This window comes from Amphiprion ocellaris, chromosome 10 (genome assembly GCF_022539595.1).
Source record: "Amphiprion ocellaris isolate individual 3 ecotype Okinawa chromosome 10, ASM2253959v1, whole genome shotgun sequence".
In the NCBI taxonomy this organism is placed as follows: Eukaryota; Metazoa; Chordata; class Actinopteri; family Pomacentridae; genus Amphiprion; species Amphiprion ocellaris.
The window spans coordinates 18,612,178-18,633,920 of record NC_072775.1 but is presented as its reverse complement, the minus strand read 5'-3'; the positions used below and the strand labels follow the sequence as shown (position 1 = coordinate 18,633,920).

General features: G+C 41.0%; 1 protein-coding gene across 2 annotated transcripts in view; it reads right to left on the bottom strand.

Annotated features, from left to right (window-relative positions):
- The window catches only part of LOC111568693 (tensin-3), a 36,197-nt gene extending 15,979 nt beyond the window's left edge, over window positions 1-20,218 (bottom strand). Inside the window, exons 1-12 of one of the 2 annotated variants that reach the window (XM_023270460.3) lie at window positions 19,826-20,218; window positions 11,806-11,973; window positions 11,526-11,576; window positions 11,140-11,262; window positions 10,546-10,610; window positions 9,423-9,506; window positions 8,123-8,235; window positions 7,595-7,655; window positions 7,324-7,399; window positions 7,104-7,233; window positions 6,792-6,857; window positions 5,601-5,702 (exon numbers count right to left, since the gene is read on the bottom strand). In XM_023270460.3, the coding sequence (XP_023126228.2) occupies window positions 5,601-5,702; window positions 6,792-6,857; window positions 7,104-7,233; window positions 7,324-7,399; window positions 7,595-7,655; window positions 8,123-8,235; window positions 9,423-9,506; window positions 10,546-10,610; window positions 11,140-11,262; window positions 11,526-11,576; window positions 11,806-11,955 (1,021 nt within the window). In that variant the 5' untranslated portion in view covers window positions 11,956-11,973; window positions 19,826-20,218. The remainder of the gene's footprint in view (window positions 1-5,600; window positions 5,703-6,791; window positions 6,858-7,103; window positions 7,234-7,323; window positions 7,400-7,594; window positions 7,656-8,122; window positions 8,236-9,422; window positions 9,507-10,545; window positions 10,611-11,139; window positions 11,263-11,525; window positions 11,577-11,805; window positions 11,974-19,825) is intronic. The other variant, XM_035948293.2, reaches the window with a different exon arrangement.
- Window positions 20,219-21,743: the final 1,525 nt, after the last annotated feature.

The window sequence follows — 21,743 nt, the reverse complement described above, 5'->3', positions numbered from 1 at the left end:
TGGGAGTTTTCCAACAAATCCCTCTAATAACATTCCTCCTAGCAAGGTGCAAGCAACCTTTTAACCTCTGAACCTCGATACTGGCCATCTTTCTCCGTCAGCCCTGTCATCATCATCTCTCCCTCTCTCTCTCTCTCTCTCCACCCTCTCCTCTCTCATGGCCACCCATCTGAGTCAAGAACAAAATCTCTTACCTTTGCTGCCCCTGCCAGGTGAGCATGTGAGACAATCCCAGTCTCCAGTAGGGCAAAACTCAAAGAGGAGAAGAGACGATGCAGATACGTGAGAGTGGACATGGCTTTCACCCCAGCCGATAACAGTGAGGGGCAAAATCAAGAGAGTTGGAATAAGTTGGCCCTGCTTTCTTTCTCTGCTGAGAAGGTGAGAGTGTTTGCACTCTACACAAGGGGGGGGACCTTGAGATCTCCAAATAAGGGCAGAGGAATGTAAACAAGTGGGGCGGAGCTAGAGGATGGGGGCGGACCAGAGGAAGCCAGTAACCCGACCTCTTGCCCTGAATTGGGGGACTACCCCACTGGGGAGAGGGGAGGAAAAAAAAGAGGGAAAGAAAGAAAGAGGGCGGCCCGGAGAGGATCAGAGAATGAAAACAACATTCCTGTAGCTCAAGACATTTGCACTCTGTAAAAAGACACTTTTTGATTAAAGCAATCATTAGCTTCTGCAGGGAGCTCTGGGCGATTTTCATGAAAAGCAGCAGCCGAGTTGTTTTTCTCTGACTCTCGTGTGTCATGAAATTACATGCCTGCTATCCTCATGTATAATACTGGCAAGAAAACAGATGTGCCCCCCTAAAACCCAATTACGGGGTTTAAGAAATTGTTTTAAAAAGAGTTTTACCTATCGGAGTTTACACTGACATTAACAAAGCCATAGACGTTTCACCAAATATGCTCTTAGCCAGTGAACTTGAAAAATCAGGCAAACCATTTATATCTAGCATTCATCATGCTGGCTGTTGTGGCTCGGTCAGTCCCTGAATAATCCACCAATTACAGTGCAGAGAAGCCAAAACTGTTCGTCAAGCTGCTCTCGTATCACAGGAGGAGGTCTGGTTGTGTATGGCTATGCAATTACCCAACCCTTTCCATTCCTTCTCAGTTACTACCATCCCGAATGCCAGAAATGTGAGTCAAAAGCATAATGATGATGATCGTCCTCATTTTCTTCCGCCCAAGCTTCTACATATGTGTAGATGTTAGCGCAGTGGGAATTACATCTCTTAAAATCTTCTGTACACTTGGCACAGGACATCTTGTACGTACAGAGAGCAAAACAAGGTACAAACTATTGTGAAAGCTGCATTAGTCCACTGGAAGCCTTCATTTGTGTAAAATATTATGTAGCCATGCAGACATTCTATTGGTTCAAGTTTTCAGATTTCTATCAGTAAGAATTCTGCTTCGATTTTAATAACAAGATGGTGAATAAAAATATGTTAGTGGTGCTCGAAATTTGAACTAATCAACAACATTTCTTTACATAACATGTCCGTTACTATGGACAATCAACAGCATCAATAGTTTGACATGAGCAATGCACAGTATAAACAAGAAAAACACTCAGAGAGCGCAGTACTCCGCCAAAGCTGATCAGCTGTATTATTTCTGCTGGCTGAAATCGTGAAAAAATCTGTGGCAGAAATCACGGCACTGCAGAATGTGGCCATTTAATATAGATGTACCCACAAACAAAATGACCATGCGCTGAGCACAGGCGTGTGTTATGCATGTGTATGTTTTGTATGGATAAAGAATCACGTGACCTAAATATGTAGCGGGCAGCGGGAATTGATGTTACCTGGAAACACCCTCACAATTCAATCAATTGTTCCTTGTATAATTTCCGATGGATGACTCCAGATAAGTCTGCAACGGTGGATTTGTAGTAGGATCGCAATCGTGATCATCAACAGGCAGCTGACGTAGTGTTCACTTATAGTCATAGTCACAGTGACGCTGTGCTGCTATCTCGCAATGATACAGAAATCTTTAACAAATCCGTGGATCCAGACTATAAGCTGAATCACTGCCAAAATCTACTCAGTCGGTCCTTGTGTCATTTCTGACCTTCCCTGAAAATTTCATCCAAATTTGTTGGTCCATTTTTGATTGTTGCTGACACAGACAGACAGACAGACAGACAGATCGTCACATAACTCCATCGTTCCTTGGCGGAGTAAAAAGGTTTCATTTTACGGGCATTTATCTGAGATTAGCGAAGACAATATAAGGGAGAGACTTGCAATGTCCAACAATTCTGAGTAGAAATCTATACCTGTATGCCAAATAGCATACTGTGTTTTTATTTTACTTTCTACAGCAGCCCCCAAAACCTGTCTAATGTTGCATGTAGCCTGCATACTGCTTTGTCATAATAGTAATAATAATATTGTGCCTTAAAGTTTGACCGTTTCGCTCATACAGCCATCTTAATCTGTAGTGCAGAACAAGCTTTCATCTGTCTGTTTGCTTTAGGCAGTTGCAGCTTTTTCATACTAGTATGAGACACCATGATGTATGTGACATATCTACTGCTGTGCAGAGGACTGTGGGTTAGCATGGCTAGCAAATCATGCTGGATTGTATTCTGTGAAATGCGACAAAATGTTACAGGACATGCTAGTATTTTTGGCATGCTGCATTTGACATACTAAATCTCTTTCTTTCTGCTCTACTATATAGTATGGCAGTAGGGTTTAGTGGGACGCACCCTATGATGTGTTTAATTACTCCACCAAGGAACGCAGAGATGTGACGATCGGTGTTGGTTTGTCTGTCTGTTTATCTTTTTGCAACACTACTCAAAAACGGACTAATGGATTTGGATGAAATTTTCAGGGAAGGTCAGAAATGGCACAAGGACCAAGTGATTAGATTTTGGCAGGGATGCGGCATATAGTCTGGATCCACGGATTTGTTAAAGATTTTTGTATTATTGTGAGATAGCAGCACGGTGTCACTGTAACTATGACTACAAGTGACCACTACGATAGCTGCCTGCTGACATTCACATGATTGCGATCCTACTACAAATCGACCATTGCGGACCACAAATTTTTTAAAGATTTCATCAGTCAGACATCCTACAATTACTTAGTAGCCTCTCTGAGTACTTTTCTTGTTCCATAATGCCAAAGATGGCGGTTATACTGCATTTGTCCTGCCCCTCTGCTCAAAAAATCAATTGTCTCTTTTGTAACAGCTGAACTAGGAAACATGCAGCCAGTCAATCGTGTTGTTGCACTGATGCCAGTGTGGTGTCATGAAACTGCACATATGTATTAAAGTATGTGCTGTGGGGGGGAAAACACATTTTAAACACAATTTAGGGACAAAGTCACCAAATTTCTAAGGCAGTTTCTATTAGATTTGCCCAGTGATTCTAAACAGTTTTGTATGCCCTTGTGACCTTTGACAATGCAGGTATGGCTTCTCCCCACTCATTTAGATGGAGGAGTGGTCTGCCTGGGAGCGTTATCAAGATCCCTGCTGAATGGTGACACTTACCTATAAGGATTTTTCCAGGATTTTACAGATGTAGTATTAATGTCAGATGCTCCTTATATAAGGTTATTCGAACTTGCTTGGATAGATCCTGCAACTATTTCCATGTGATGGTTGTCTTGTGCTTTCATTTATACTGTGCCATCAGTTTGTCACAGAGTTTGCAAAAATACCATGTGATAAAAGATTATTTAAACTTCTATTCAAAATTATCTCATTATCTTTAAAGAGACCTTTTTTAAAATTACGCTATAACTTTTTGAGGGTTATATTCTAGTTTGTGATGAAGATTTTAGATATTTTTTGCCGTGACCAGTTTTTATGGAAGGGCATTTTACTAAAAGAAATTTTCCTCATAAAAAATGCTGACAGCATAGCTTATGGAACCTTTGTGGAAGTAAATGCAGCTGTAAACCTTTGAGCTATTGTATTTCTTAGCCCCATAAATTAAATCCAAATTATCTGCATTGTATCGGGGTGGCAGCAGAAATCTGTCAGACAGACATCACAGAACTGTCTGCATGGCTGTATATGGCTAGTGGTAATCAAGAAACAGATTTACTTCTGTAATTTGGGTAAACTGACCCACAAAGAGACAATGAAATTACTTAAAAGCATTCTACAGAGACCACAAACTGATACCTGAGACATAACCCAAATACCACTTGCTGCTACACAAAGACATCAACTGTCTTTGGCAATAAACTTAAGTCAATAACCTTTCTGGAAAAACAATCTTAAAATTCAACCCTTAATTCACACATGGGGATAAACACACACTCGGGCAATTGAAGACAAGCCACTGAAGTAAATGAGGTTTTCTTTTCACAGCCTTAGCACTACAGTGGCAATGTTTTCTAGACTTCCTCCTCCAAACCAGCCTCTGAGTGACAGCCAAAGCAGGCCTGCCAGAGGGCCGCTGGTAAGTAGATGTAGAATTCCACCAAAGCTCCGAGTCTTCCCTCTCAGATGTAGTGTTTACACGAGAAAACAAAGCTGTAAATATCCCACATGAATGCTCTGGAATCAAGGCAGAAGAAAAAAGAAATGCCCCTTTGTTGATGTCTTTGTTTTGCTTTTAATGAATGCTTAAATTTCAGTGGCTGCACTTTCATTTGTTGGGGGATTTTAAATGAAAATGTTAAAAAAAAAAAAAAAAAAAGGCAGCTCATTTTCATCAAGTTGAGCTTATAAAAACGCTCAATGAATAGTGGAAAAGGGTGGATCTGGGTTTTAATGCCGCCACCACGTTGCTCTATTCTGGGAGGTTGTTGTGAATTCTGTGGTTGAGTGGAGAGAAACAACCACAGCGAGGACGGGACGCCCCGACAGGGTGGCTCTGAGTGTGAGTATATGTGTGTGTGTGTGTGTGTGTGTGTGTGTGTGTGTGTGTGTGTGTGTGTGTGTGTGTGTGTGTGTGTGTGTGTGTGTGTGTGTGTGTGTGTGTGTGTGTGTGTGTGTGTGTGTGGGCGCTGGTGAGTGTGTGGATATGTGTGCGTGTGTGGGATGGTTAAAGCATGCCTATTCATTTCATGAAACAACAAAACAGAAATCTCTTGAGAACTAACTGCTCTTCCTCTGAACCCAGCATTCCCTACATACAACAACACCCCTCCCTGCCCTTCACACAGAAACAACACTCCGTGCCATCATTCTGCAATCTCAAGTAAAGTCTTGTTTTTGAAAGGTCTACCTGCTTGCCCGCTTGGGTTTTAAGTTCTCTCATAAGTAAATTCCCATTAATAACCATTGCAACATAAACCACAGCAGTGGTGACTGTGTGTGGATGTTAATGCAATCACATTGTAGTCCCTCAATCGCCTGTTAACTCCCTGAAAGAAAAAAAGACGTTGTGTGGGCGTTAGGTAAGTGTAAAATACAGAGAACACACTAAAAGCTGGAAAAGTCACAGACAGAAAGGTAGGAAACTACATTTAAGGTCAAAACAACATCCCATATAAACTGTTTCCATTCATAAATCTGCTAGACTGTATCTGATTCATGGGGTCGACCTTGGCCCTTTTGTAACCAATTCTTGTGAGTCATATAGTGATGAATGCAGCGTAGCAACAGTACCTTCACCATCACAGATGTTCTGGTATGAGTCCCAGCGGGTTAGAGGATCTGCGGTGTTGTAGTCCACAATAACATCTGCTCCGTTCTGCCACCTGTCAGCACCTAGACCCAAAAATAATCTCGGTATGTAATATATACTATCAGCAAATCCTGCTATTCGCCAAAAATGACAAAAAAGATAACGTTCCAATTTCCCTGACTTTTTCTTTCACTAGGACTTTCAGATGTAAAAGCCTTAAGGGAATAGTTGGGGGGAATACTGATGCCTCTAGTGTGAATGCTCAGTATAGGGATGCAATATATATTCTCAACAATACACTACTGTTCAAAAGTTTGGGGTCACCCAGACAATTTCATGTTTTCCATGAAAACTCACACCTTTATTCATGTGCTAACATAATTGCACAAGGGTTTTCTAATCATCAATTAGCCCTTCAACACCATTAGCTAAAACAATGTAGCATTAGAACACAGGAGTGATGGTTGCTGGAAATGTTCCTCTGTACCCCTATGGAGATATTCCATTAAAATCAGTTGTTTCCAGCTAGAACAGTCATTTACCACATTAACAGACTAGACTGTAACGTTTCAACTATCCTGACTTCCAAGTGTAAAAGCCATAAAGGAATCATTTCGGTGAATACTGATATTTCTTGCTAAAAGTAAGATGAGAAAATTTGCAATGTTCTCATGCCTGCATGCTCAGTATGATTCTACAGTTATCATAAAGTTGGCTTAGCTTAGCGCAAAGCATGAAAACATGTTTTAAAATTTGTTTAAAAATAGCATTTCATGGGATAATTACAACCAATTAAAACAAACTGAGTTGAATCAATGTTTTACTGTGACCCTTGTAGCTAAAAAAAATATCCAAGTCACTGTGCACCAAGAATCATTATACTATAGAAATGTGTTTAATTCACACATATAGACAAATAGACCCATACAGTCTCACTCCTGTGGGGGTCTGGGGCAGCACATGCTGTGCTTCTTTACCCCTCTGTCAGCACACACTTCACACTACATTTCCCCTCTGCAGCATTCCACATCCCCTCTCACCAGGGGGCAGAGGGGGAAGTCCAGAGCGCAGGACAGCGGAAAGGAAAAAAAATGAAGCCAGCACTGCTTTGCTAACTACTGTTCCCTGTGGAAACATTTTTTTTTTAAAAAGCCGAAGCATTAAAAATCTACCTGGGATCCTCTCTGGTCCTTCGGAGAACACCAGCTCCACTTTGCCGTAATCTGGAAATCTGGAATCTGAAACATCAGCATACAGAGGAATGCCATGAGTGCACTTCATTCAGAACTGGAAAGCTGAATGGTGGTGTTGGTCTGCGAGTAGGATTCTCCCAGTACACGTAACATGTTTAGGAAAACATGATTATCGGTCTGAAAGTGCCAAGTCTAAATTAAGTCCAGACTCGGCCTTGTAGATGCTGCAAAGGAGATGCTGTTTACTAGAAGTGGCATGTTCAGACCTGCTCTCAAGGATTTTTTTTTCACCTTTGTTGGCAGTCTCCATGTCCTCTTTTTCAAACATCAGGTTGTAACCCTGCACTGCTCCCGTGTGGAACTGCAGCCGGAAAATAACTTCACGCTCGGAAGTTACGTCACTCTTGTGATAGCATTTAATCTACGAAAAGAAAATACAAAACTACTGTGATCACTCTAATCAGGGCTGATATTCCTATATCTGAAAATGCAGGTTGTTTGTTTTTCCTACCATGATGTCCCCCTTCAGGAGCTGGGCAGGCTCCAGGCTGATGCACACTCGGTCTCTGTGGCCTTGACCAATGTGACTTAAAAACAACAGAGAAGTCTGTCAAAGTGAGCCACAGTTTGGAAGCAATTACAGATATTTACAGAAAGCAGTAACTCAGAATTAAAATTAACATTAAACTGACTTAAACAGAGAACTGCTTTAAAGGATTCCAACATTCTTTGAAGTAAACAATAATGTTCAAATTACTTTACCACATGTGTGAGCTACTTACTAGACTCCAGATGAATACACTGCTTGCATTCCCTGGTAGACCTTGATGTAAGGACGGCACACTAAGGGAAAAAAACAAAACACAGAAGTCTCAAATGTTTATTAAAGGTGCCTGATAACAGGTCTGTTGAGTGAAAAATTCAAGGGTAGTTTCTCCGATTGTTTTGCTCACAGCTAAAGTGTGATAAGCTGTTTTTGTGAGAAAGGGATTTTAGCTCCATGATGTGACGAGAGCCTTTGTTGTTTCAGGGAAATTCAGGAAAACAGTAATTTAAATGCGAACATGTAAATGTGTGGATTCCCATGGTTTTACTGGCAACTGGGAAGTTCCTCTCTACGGTTTTGTTTATATACACAACCTCAGTCTGTCTGTCTCAGCCTGCATATATGTATTGGAAAAAGAGAAAGACATAAACTTCAGATAAGACTCAATTTTGTTTACTGCTTGAGCTCTGATGTGGTTGTGTCTGAATTCTCTCAGATTTTTTTTCCGTCAGCTGTGTGTGGCGGTAAACAGTGCGAGTTTAACCTCTTGTGGCGTCGAAGTTTGGGATCCCATGAAGGATGACACAGTGCAGGAACAGAGGGGAGGCATTAATCTTCATGGATCCACTTAGTAAACTGTTGAGGATCCAAACATACCTGACAGAAAAGCATACCAGTGGAGGTTAACATTACACAGAAGTGTTACAAAGACTCCCACAACAGCAAACATGCTCTTATCCAGGGCCGACTAAGTCTGTAGTACCAAGTATCAAATACTGCACAAAGGCTGGCATCCAAAATCTGGTCTATTTGCTCTTAAATCATTTATTTAATCATTTAAAATCAGATTTTTGGCTATTTTATTTATCCAAAGTTCTTTGTCTGCTTGTATTAAAAATTTATTGCAATGATTCAGTGTTACACTGTCCTAAGGGAGGGGGACTCATGAGATGCAGATTTAAAAGCAGCAGCAGTCCATTCAATAGAGGCTATGTCCTGACTTTTGGAACAGCCAAGCTCCTCAAATGTTGGCTCTTTCGTTTTTGCTCATGCATCTTGCAATGTCTTTTCATTAGATTGTCCCTGTCTCACAAATGTCTCTCAGACTCCGCACTTCCATATTATACTGCAGGATTTTCTTCAAAATTTTGTAATTCCCAAGCCACAACTTGGAAGCCCATCACTACAATGTTATAAGGTTGTCGTTTTATTGCTAATAAAAATTGAATTAAAAAAAATTTTTGAAAAAAATTGGAAAATAAGCTAATAGGAAGTTACTAAAAAGAAAAAAAAAAAAAGGAAAACAACTGGCATGGCTCTGTCCAACACCTCTAAAGTCAGCAATACGATAAGATAAAATAAGACTTTATTAACTTCAAAGGACATACTTGTGCCAGATATTGCTTGGGAACAAAAATTATATAACAGGAGAGAAGAAATTACATAACTTAAAAAACACATAAAGTGCAACTGTGGCTGGCTGCCGCCCCGGTCGGCGCCGCATCAAACCAAAACCACAATTATTGTAAATGTTGCAGGGGTATCACCAATAAACATGGAGCCACGACAGTGCAGAGAAACCAGTCCAGCCCCAAAGAAAGCAGCTTGACTGATGACAAATCACAGAGATCCACGGGGTTAGGATTAAACCAGGTCACCATGGGATCCCATTCTCATTAAAACCATGAACAATGACCGGCTTTGAGCTAAAAACAGGCAAACAGCACTGGGACACTCAATGTTTGATGCTGAATCAGGACGGTCTGGGATCTGAATGTTTGGATGGGGACGTGGCTGGATGTATGCTACAGAACAGAAGGGCGTGCTTATGTTTTGGGTCTTACCGCTTCTGCGAAGGTGTCATCAGAGCAGAGACCTTATCATCGTAGTATTTCCTCATGGCGAAGCGGTCCAACGCCTGATCAGCACTTTAAGGGAGACAGAGAGACACATTAAACACTTTAGGTAATTATGACTCAAGAGGGAGATTACACTCTATACTGCTCTATAATTGAACGGTGTTAACCCCTAACTTCAGTACACACGCATAATGGAAGAGGGAAAGTAAGTGGAGAGACAGAGGATTCCAGCAGAGAGGAAGAGAATGCCAGCCTAAAGTAAACACAGAGGGGAGAGGAGGACAGAGAGAGGCCAGAGTGTGTGCACAGCTTGGCTATTCAGACGGACCTAAAACCAACAGGCGCTGGAGCCTTTTCACCACAGCTCTGTTTCTCGCTCATCGGCCATCTCCCTCTGCTCCCCCCTGAATCTGTTCCATTGTAAATCTGCCTTATTGTTTTCCTATCTCTTCCTCTACTCCTCTTTTTTGCCCTCTGTCTTTCACATTCACCTGACTGATCTTCCTCAGTGGGACACAAACACGAAGGAAAGCAGAGATTGGCTGAATCAAAGGCCAATTTGCAGCCATGCTACAGTGACTGCTGTGTGCAGAGAGGATCTGCATAGTGGCATAACACCAGGGTGTTTTAATCTCACTGTTTACAGCTTTTCTTCACATTGAGATTCCTTAAAGCTTCAGCACTTCTGAATTACAATCGGTCTTCTTCATGGTGAATACGCTTCATGAAACTGACACTGTGGCCAGAAGGCATCACGGCAACCAACATGTTTCCACGTTGATTCATGCAATTCAATACAGGGTGATTCAAAGCCTAAATCGTGTGGGTTTTACTTTGTATCTCAAGGAGGTGACTTTCTTGACTCACGTTCTGAGTCACCTTAACCCGAAATGAAAGGAGGTAAATAAATCAGCCGTGATTAAGGGATGACATCGCTTACGGTCTGCAAAATCAGTCTTTGTAGAGTGCTGCGGTTTGTTGTTGATATTGTTCGCTGCCAAAAGTGAGTGGGCGCACTCATCTTACGATAAATCCTGACTACAGAGCACACAAAACATGACATTTATAGTAACATAACATGAGAAATGTGACACATGGTGACGGCTACCTGGCTGACACGTCAGTGAAATGCACAAAGGATGAGATGACGACACCGATTCGACCCTTGCCACCCTGAAAAAAACAAAAGATGACAGGAGATGATCCACTACACACGTAGCACTTTTGGTTTTAGTCTGTTTTAAAGGCCTCAAAATGGTGTATTTTGTATTGTGACCGTGCATGAACACGTTATTTTCTGACAAAATTGGAAAAGTACCGTTTTTTTCCCACGACTGGCTTCTGTTTTTAGTGCTTTTGTCACTAGCTGGACTGAAACAGGCATCGTAACGTACACTAACCAGGATGTAGCAACATTTGAACAAGACTCTGATAATAGTTGATGGATTGCTTGGTTACGATCAATCAAATTTGATCAATCACACTGACACAGCTCTTATGAAGCAGATAAGCATGAAGTTTTTCAGCATAAAATTCTCAATTACACCTAAGGGGTTTTACTCTAACTCTGGTTGTTGCCTATTTAGTCAAGAATAATAAATATTTGAGAGACAAACTAGTTTCCAATTTTTAGCGGTTGTGCTTTCTAAATGGGTAGTTTGAATCTCATTCAGCTGCCACAAAACAACCTGCAGATGCTCACCCTGCAGTGTATAACCACCACGTGTAGAGGGTCAGCGTTAAGCCAGCTCTCCATGGCCTTACAGATGGTGCAGATCTTATCCAGAGGTGGAGCGTGCAGGTCAGGCCAGCCTGTATCCAGGGTCTTAAAAAAATATCAATATATAGTGTGAATGCATGCACTTCTTCTCACAGCTACAGCTTTATTCTCAGTTTCTATGCATTGGCAATCAATGACATATTGTTCACAGTAGCTGGACAGACAGAGATGATCAAAGAGGATGGACAGAGATATACAGTATCACTTCTATGCACTGTTTCTGCTCTTTTCCAAACTGATATGAACAGTTTTGCTGCTGGGATTATAAGATCTTGCACTGTTTTCAGGTAGATACCACATTAACTCACCTTGGGGTTCATTTTAGAGAGATCGTGTCTTCTCTCTGACAGGTTGATAATCTAAAGAGAGCACAGCACAACAAAGCGCAGGCTTTAAAATGATGCCTCTGAGATTACTGCATTCTGCTTTAACACAGAGCGAAAGATGAGCTCTGCACTCTGAGATCAATACTCTCATGTCAATATCCCATGAAAGCCCATCAACCCTCGACATCAATACTATTTGCACTTTGACACTCAGCTGCGGCACGGTGAAAGGTGAGACAGCAGCACATGGACCAGCACTGACCAGGTAATTATCGGCATGCTTGGACTTGAGCATTCGCGTGACATCCTTCAGGTTGTGTGAGTAGACCTCCTCGGAGCAGCCCCGGGGGAAGGACACGGCTATTATCCGCTCTGTGATATACGTCAGGTCGAGTTCATATCCCTCCTCCATCGTGAATCTTGGGATTTCCTGTTTAAAAGATAAATCAGAGCAGAGGTACAGGATGATACAGACCTCCAGTTCTCTAAAATCGTTTCTATTTTAAGCAGGTGACTTTGCTCAAGTCAATATTTGATGGTCAAAGTCCTCAGCTTTAGTCACTGCGTCCAGGTTTCCTCAGATATCTATAGAGAATGACTTCAGCCCCAGATTGTATGACAGAGGCTGTCTTGTTTGCACAGCAAACGGTCAACAGTGTGTGTCACAAATACCACGCTGGTTGGAATAAAACTAGGTATCAAGGACTTTCCAGCATATGACAGATGACTGCAGCTTATCTGTGTTGCAAAGAGAGCTACAGGACAGTAGTATCAAAAGACGTGGATACCAACAATCTGATCATCACGGTCTGCCAGTCGGAGCAACAGTGACAAAAAAGAACTGTCAAAGAATTCCGGCTGAAACCAGTTGTTGTAAATCCCTGAGTGACGGCGTGTCCCTGTGACCTCATGGCCATGAACTTCCTGCTGTGGAGGTCTGGAGGGAGCCCGTCTCCCCTGCTCCCCTGCCACCCCACCACACCCTACAGACACATCCCTGACTCCCTTATCTAAAATCTCTCTGTGGCCTCCCAGTAACTCTGCTGCCTGTCAGCTGGACGGTCGCAAGCTGCAGCCTGCTGCCAAAGGCAGGATCGAGGTCAATTAATAAATTACTCGACTGACTGAAAATGAAACACTAGACACATAAAAAAAAGGTAAATACAGCAAACATTTGCCAGCCCTAGCTTCTTAGCAGTGAAGATGTCTTTGCATTCATATGACATACATTTATTAAAAAACAAAAAAAGATGAAGATTAGGATCAGGAAAGTTACTTAAAAAACATGAGTTTGTCCTAACATTTCCTAAACAGAACAGGTGTTTTGAAAATGAAAATCAACAGCCAACAATGTGCAAAACAAATTTTTCCACATTCTACAGTTAAAATTACTACAGCTTATCAAGGAGATGGGAGGAGTTTATGGGCATGAGTCAGTGTAGCTTAAATCTTTATAGATTCAAATCTAGGTTAGGTAAATACTCCAGTCATCTGTATGTTCACTGAAAGCTATTCCTGATAAATAAGGGGAGTAAAACCCTCCTTCATTGAAGAGAAAACAATGCCATCTAGACAGGATTCCCTTCTAGGATGTGGACATCTGAATATATTTGCATCCATTGATACCTGCACATAACTGCTGCCCATGTTGACTGATAATTCCTGTGCTATTTTTGCTTTTTTACTCTGCCGAGGAACAAGTTATGCGACGATCAGCGTATATTTGTCCTTCTGTCCGTTTGTCTGTGCGCAACATTACTCAAAAACAGACTAACGGATTTGGATGAAATTTTCAGAGAAGGTCAGAAATGACACAAGGACCAAGTGATTAGATTTTGGCAGTGATGCGGCTTATAGTCTGGATCCACGGATTTGTCAAAGATTTCTGTATCATTGCGAGATAGCAGCACGGCGTCACTGTGACTATGACTATAAGTGAACACTACGTCAGCTGCCTGCTGATGATGACATGATTGCGATCCTACTACAAATCGACCCCTGCGGACTTATCGAGACTTATCTGTCGGAAATGATACAACGACTGAGCAGCCTTGGCGGAATACTGCGCTCTCTGAGTGCTGTTCTTGTTTTACTCTTTGGTCCTGATTTTCTATTATTTAATGTGAAACACTGAACATTCCCTCATGCTTACCCTCTCACCATCTTGATAAATCTGCTAATTATTTTCTTTTTCAACCGTTTGATAATTTTGTGTCTGTGTTTGTATTTGTGTCATGAAAACGGATATAATATTCAGCTTACAATATGGGAGGACAAACTTTCAAATGTAGGAACCTATAACCATGGAAAGCTTGTTATTTTGTATGTTAAAAAAATATCAAAATACACCCCATTAAATTTTCTATCAGTCAAAAAAATTAGTAATTAATCAACAAGGCATTCAGTTTTATGGTGCTATGTTGATTTCTGTGAATATACAATGGAATACTGTCAGGAAACCAAACCAAATCCCTGATTTAAAAAAACAACAGACTTATGCTCCTGTGTGGCATTTGCAAGCCTGATTAATAGAGTCTGATTATTGTCTCCGATTGCAGACTTTACACCGACACGCCCTCACAAACAAAACAGAAACACATTCCTATGGCTGCCAAAGATATCACCATCCTTCTTGAATGACCCCGATTGTTTGTTGTGATGAAATGATCCACAGTCAAGAATGTGTCCATCAATTAAGTGTGAGATGACTGCAGGCTATGGGCTCATCACTTTAAAGGGGCACAGTGAGGGAGCCATAAACCAGGGACAGTGTAGCCATGGCTTAAACCAACCCTCAGAGCGGAATGAAAGAGGCCATGTGAAGAGGTCATCACTCAGGGAAACTGGGCTGTGTTTTGTGTGTGTGTTGGTTGGTTGGAGGTGGTGGAAGCAGGAGCGGGGGAGAGGTCCTCAGGGATTGTTGGCACTAATGACAGGGTTAGTCTATTTCCCCTGTGAGTCTGAGGAAAAACTGTTGACTAATGGGAAATTAATGAACACATTGGCCAGTACTTAGGCTTTGTGTATGTCCAGGGCAGGGCCACTGCAAAAAAATGCATGGTAGTATTTTGGAAGTGTCAAAGTACTGTGCTAACTAGAGATGGGAAAGGGTATATAACCAACACTTAACCTCTGTATGACCCAGGATAGTGAAGTAATTAATTTAGTGGAACAGTCATTAGCTGAAAAATCAGGTTTAAACAAACAGTTTGACATTTTGAGACATATGCTTGCTCCCTTTCTCGCTTACAGAGGAAATGTTTGATCCTCATCTCATATGGATAAGGTAAACATGAAGTTAACATCAATCCTTTAAATACATTGCATACACTTGCATCATTTTTTTCCCCCTGTTTTTACATTTTATACAGCATCACAACGTTTCTGGAAACAGAAGACAATAAACAACACTATCCTTCTTATTATCAGGGGTCCTGACATAATGAGTCATTGGTTCTGATAAGTCCCCGCTATAAATTAACTGCCCTGAAGAGAAGTCTATTATTCTGACTGTTAACATATTGCATGAAAAGACAAACAATAACTGGAACGTATCGTACAACTTTTGCTGTTTATGAGGCCAGGTTCTATTCTTGGTGCCATAAAACTTTATTATTACCCAAAAACACAGCAATAAGTTGCACCTTGCCATATTGTGCCTTCACTAACACTAATTAATCACTAAAGACTACCAGGATAGTTTGGTCAAAAAGTCACAAATTCTGCCTATTTCCCCCAAATTCCAACTATTAAATAATTTACACTACTGTTTGGGGTCACTTAGAAATGTCCTTATTTTTGAAAGAAAAGCATTTTTTTCAATGAAGATGACATTAAATTAATCAGAAATACATTCTGGACATTGTTAATGTGGTAAATGACTATTCTAGCTGGAAACGGCTGATTTTTAATTGGAATATCTCCATAGGGGTACAGAGGAACATTTCCAGCAACCATCACTCCTGTGTTCTAATGCTACATTGTGTTAGCTAATGGTGTTGAAAGGCTAATTGATGATTAGAAAACCCTTGTACAATTATGTTAGCACATGAATAAAAGTGTGAGTTTTCATGGAAAACATGAACTTGTCTGATTGACTGAAGACTTTTGAGCGGGAGTGTATTCAATAACCACTTTCAAGGCAATTAAACAAAGTGAAATAAAGGTTTCAACCAATTCAAATAAACCCATAAAGCAACAAATAAATCACTTTCTAAAATACATAGTAGAATTTCTAAATATCAACATGAGGCCCAATATTTTCATATGAATCATTCATGCGCAGCTTTGTAGTAATCAGCGTCATTCTCCTACCACAACCTCTCACTTCTCCCACTCATCATTCGAAGCAACATGAGCGACTTGCCCCAGCACGCACTAAAGATAATTGGTCTTTAATTTGCACTGACTGCTTTTGTTCCTGGTTTCAGGCACAGCATTAGTTCACAAAGGCAGAATAAGCAGTGCCAAGGAACTCAAATCCAGAGCCCACCCATGGCACTGTGAGAGAAGAGGCTGGTAGAGGAGATGGGTAGGCAGAGCGATCCCAAGGAAACGGGTTGCCAGGTCTACGGCGAGCAAGCCGCGACAGGTTTACTAAGGTCAGGATGTTGGGGGATTAGGGTGTGTCTGGCTCCCCCAGCTCCAAACCCCTGCAGGTAACTGCTTGACTAGGCTGCACTGGTGCTGTCAGCCACGTTCACACATGCATGGCCATCACTTGGGACCTACACCAAATGCCTTTCTTTCAATTACCCTGAACAAACTCTGACAATAAATTAAACAATCCATTTCTGAGTGAAAAGAACGTAAGGAGGGCAGAGTAGGATGGAGAGTTACAGCGCCGGGATGAAGCCTGTTCCTATTTCAGGAGCCACACCCTTCACCCGGCCAACACCGTATGGAATCTTCCATTTTGTACAAGCAGGTGAACCATGAGATAAAAGAAAAGGCATCGTGTAATCGGAACCTAAAGTGCAGAGAGAATCGCCTCAGAATGCAGACGTCGGTTAATCGGGCCTCATGGGTTAAATCGCAGCCTCATCATGTGAGCAGTGACCTCATAGCTGTTTTCATTTTTGAGTCTGCTGTGGTGACAACAGTTGGCAAAAACCTTGCATACTTATCTGTCGCAAATAATCAGACTCTCGAGAGCCACAGCAACCAAATCCATTTATGTGAAAGTTTGTTTGTGCGCGATCAGGCTGGTTGCTACATGTCTCCTCACTGCAGTTTCCATCAGTGACTTCACTGTGGTCATCATTGCGCAGATTGTTTTTATAGATTTGTACAAACCAATAGAGGGAAAAATACGGAACAAAGAAGGAGCCTTCATCAAATGAGGGAAGGAAAAAGGGTAATTAACAAATTTAAGGTGAAGGCTGCTTATTTTTTGATCAAAAACAGGGTCAGTCATTAGATGGTGGTATCGGCACCCCTACGAGTACAATGAGACGGAAATCTCAACCTTTCATTTGGGCTGCAAATTTTGTTTCCATAACCAATGTATTTATTCTCCATTAGGTTTGATGTTTAGTCTGTACAATGTCAAAAATAATCACAGATACCCACCACAAGCTACCATCAGAGCCCTCAACTATGGACTTTTTTGTTAACTGAACAGTCAAAGTTATAAATGACTTAATATAATCAAGAATTGAGGTTGCACAAATCAAACTTTAGTCTTACTGGATCTATCCACTCAATTAATCAATTTTAACTGCCGAGGTTTCAAGAAGGCAAGAGATGAGATGAGACAGAAGTAAACTAAAATATACACAAACTAACATTACGTCTGCACCCATATGAAAGCAATCAAGGCCTCCCATCCCCCCGTTCACACTCTCAAATCAAACCAAATCGCTTGTGATGGCTCAAACTTTTGCCTTATGATTGACATTTTGTGGCAATGGCCTCCATTTTGAAACAACTTGAATATATTTAAACCGAAATTACGTGTCTGCAGTGAAAAATGGGTGCACTTAATTCATCATTCGCTACGCCTCAAAACTAACTTTATCTGCTACAGACTAAAGTGCTTTAGTGGGATGATGGAACTCAAAGAAGCCCAGCATGTAGACACTGCCTCTGTTTTCACATACAGTACACTGCTGACCCTTTGGGAGACTCTGGACAGATTAATGATCTCTAAAGCTGTTTGTCTGCAAACCCAAATAACACCTACAGGATCATAAATGCTTCAGGAAGTCTGGCTGCCTGCGGGCTGGCTGCTGGACTGAAATGGTTTCTTTTTTTCCCTAACTTTTTACTACATTTAGCTACATTTTTTGCTATTACCTTTCGGTCTTTGTTTTCCCAGCACAAAGACCCATTCATGCATGTTTACCACTCCATCAGATGACAGGAGCTCGACATGCAGAACAGATTTGTTTCTCGCCCTTGTCACCTGGCTGCAGCCTCCTGTCGGTATTTAGCGTTCACATCTAATAGCCATCTAATAACCTCGATACCATCTAGCTTTCACTGTTCCAAACCGCCTTGTGTTCCTGCTTGGCACGAGATCGCGCCTCATACTGCCGGATAACATGTCCACAGTGACATGACAGGCTCTTTTAAAGGCCCATAGAGGGACAAGGCCACAGTTTGTTCTGGCCTTTTCCTGTCAGGGGCTCTGTATGTTTATGCTGTGGCTTTGACACCCATTCACCGCCGAAGAACTGAAATAAACAAACCATGAGAACTATCGTGAAAAAAAAAAGACCACAGAAGTGGGTGCAGGGTATTTTTAGCAAGTATATTTTCTAAGCCTGGAACTCTAGCATGTAGTTGTCTCGCATTTTCACGAGATATTTTGAAGGAAATAAAAATGACAGTGCTCGCTCTGAGCAAATCTGTGCACCCTTAAGGATCCTAAAGTACTCCCTAATTACCATTTTCTATCCCAAGGTCATAGTGGAATGCGTTCCAAAATGGATTACGTTCCCACTCTCACTCTCTCATTCTCCCTTTTTTCTTTTCCCCCTTTCTTTCTTGCCGTTCTTGCCCCTTTATTGCTTTCATTCTCCTCCCTTCTGCAGGTCTCCTCTCTGTTTAATGACTTACACATGTCAACCAAGTGGCTGTGGCGGTGCTGTGACAATGTGAAATGCCCCAGTGCTCCTTCTCATGCTGGGATCACAGTGTTCTGCTTACAGTACACAACCCACCTGTCCAAACCACACTATCAGGATCTCCATTCATGTGTCGCTCTGCCGGCCCCTTTTATAACTTCCTCCTGTTATCAGTGAGAAGAAAAAAAAAACGGGTACACTTTGTGTTTCTGACGTGCATTTCTTCCTCGACTGGAGGGGTAGATATCGTTCCCTCCTGACCTGAAAATAGAACCAGCAACAAAAGCTATAATTGCCAGTTCAAAAAAATGTTTCTCCTGTCTCGCTGGCCCTGTAATTAAAGCTAATCTTGAAAGAGTTTAGCCTGCAAAAAACGCTCGGAACAACCTGCAAGGTTTATGTTGGTGCGCGAATGCAGGTGTGATTTTCAAGGAGGGAAAAGACTGATATGATGTAAGGACACTTGTACATGTCATCAACAATAGGTGGCTGAGAAGCAGAGCCCTGAGGCTGCACATACCGAGAAGCAGCTTGAACTCAAAGACAACACTTCCTCAATCTGTTTGTCTCCATCATTTATCCTCTGTATTTCTTTGGAACTCCACAGACTGCTGGGTACAAGGCACAAGAATGGCCCCATATGTTTCACATTATAAAGGTCCTCAGTACATCATAGCCCACAACAGCATGGAACCCCAAATTAAAGCCACTGCACAACACAATTCACTGAGGAAGACATTTAAAAAGCTAAAAAGGACTCCAAGAGGTCAGACCAATTCAAAGACTTTCAACAATACTCTTTCATATGAAAAAGAAGGAGAGAAAAAAAAACAGCACAAGATCAGTTTTTGCTCAGTATGAATGACTCCCTTCTGTCTTCTGAAAGAGCCTGGACACACACACACACACACACACACACACACACACACACACACACACACACACACACACACACACACACACACACACACACACACACACACACGCACACACACATCTCTGCTTAGGGCCAAAGTAAATACAGAGTAGTGCCCTGTTTTGCTCACTGAATAAATGAGCAAACTCCATGAAATGTGAAAGAGCAAAGGGCTGAAGGAAAAAAAAAGTTGAAAGCTTCTGGAAGTCTAATCCTGCTTTTAAGTAGTGACTTAAAAAAAAAACAAACTCCCTGCTAATGATTGACCGTGGAAAAGTTCAGACACCGTGCCTTACCTTTTCAAAGTGAAAGGAGCGCTTTTTTTCTTATTTCCCCCCCTCTTTCTTTGATTCCCTTTTGTCAGTCCAGGCTGCTGAAAGAGAGACAGACTGGACTGAAGTCCTGAGTCAGAGTCTCAGCCCGTCATACAGGCTTAGTGCAGCCTGAGAGGCTCATTTTCCTCCGCTGGAATTTGCTCTCAGGTTGATCACTTCTGTGGGCTCACTTTGTCCCAGCTGCTTTGTTCTGTAGACTGTCGATGATAAAAAAGAAAAAAAAAAAAATTAAAAAAGATTTAAAGAACAAAAGTCCTTGCTCGGTTCCTGAGCTGCTCCTGTTGCTGCTCCTCCGGTAAACTTCTTCTTCCTCCAGTCCAGGCAGCCGCTGCAGCCACCACAAGTCCTGGCATGGGATAGTCCTCCCTATGTTCCCTCCCCCTTTCTCTCCACCTCCTCCCTATGCCTCCCTCCATTTGTTCTCACCCTCACATCCTCACACGCAGACACAAACTTCCTGCGACCCCCCTGCACCCCCCCCGAACACGCCCCCCAAAAAAACAAACAAAAAAAACTTTCATAAAGGAGAAAGGATGATGAATAAAATTATCCTTTTGATGTCATCCTTCATATGATGAAATAGTATATTAAAAGGCATTTAATATTTAATATTAATATCCAAACTGGCATTATGTAGGATTTAATAAATGCATTAAGTCAAGGAAATTTGTAACAACATGGCCTCCAAAGTCTTAACTAGTGATGTGTCAGGCTTTTATGTTCAAAATATATTTAAAATACAGAGCACATTGTACGTGTTGGCAACAATGGAGATGAATTCATCTTACTGGCATAGTTCAAGAATAATAACTTCATAAATAGCCTTACAAACAGCATACAGTATAGTAGTAATAATAGTATAGTATAGTATAGTATAGTATAGTATAGTATAGTATAGTATAGTATAGTATGCAATAGTTGCAAATATCAAATCCACTTACAAGATATCCATCATCCATGGTCGTTTGTGTGGTCATGTCATCTAATTTCAACTCTGTTTCATGTATTGTTTGTGAAATTCCAATTTTATTAGCATTATATAGGATTTAATAAATGTAGTAAGTCGAGGAAATTTGTAATAACATGGCCCCCAAAGTCTTAACTAGTGATGTTTCAGGCTTTTATGTTCAAAATGTTTGTTTTTTTTGTTTTACATCTGACATTCATGGTGCATAGTATAGTATAGTATAGTATAGTATAGTATAGTATAGTATAGTATAGTATAGTATAGTATAGTATAGTATAGTATAGTATAGTATAGTATTAGTATAGTAGGTGTTGGTATTATAGTTGCAAATGGAATAGTCTATATAAATCTCCATTGCTTCATGCAATCAAATCTGCTTGCAAAACTTCATTTGTGTGGTCATGTCATCGAATTTCAACTCCGATGTTTCATGCGTTGTGAAACTCTAATTTTATTTGCAAATACTTTTGACACTACAGTGTGCAAATATTTAACTCCAACCCAACTGTACCATTTTATTCACAGCCTTTGCTAAAATGTAAGATGTCATACAAGTCAAACATATGTGCGATTAAACACTTTAATATGTGAAAGAATGAATGATGTTTCGATCCAAATATTAACATCTCATGCCATGAATTGTTCATATTATAAACTATGTCAACTTATACATTCTTAGGTGAATAATTATCAGAACTTTTGTTCAAATTACTTTTACAGTTCCTTGGATTTGCTTTGCTGTTAACTTGAAACACTTGCTCCTATTTGTCTTCCAACACTTACTGTCTACTGACTTGCAACACTTGCTTTTAAAAATCTTTTTATACTTTGGTAAAAAATGTTGTTCTGGAAAATAGTGGTTTTATATATTTGTTTTTATATGAACATTTAATCTCGCAACCAATTTAGCTT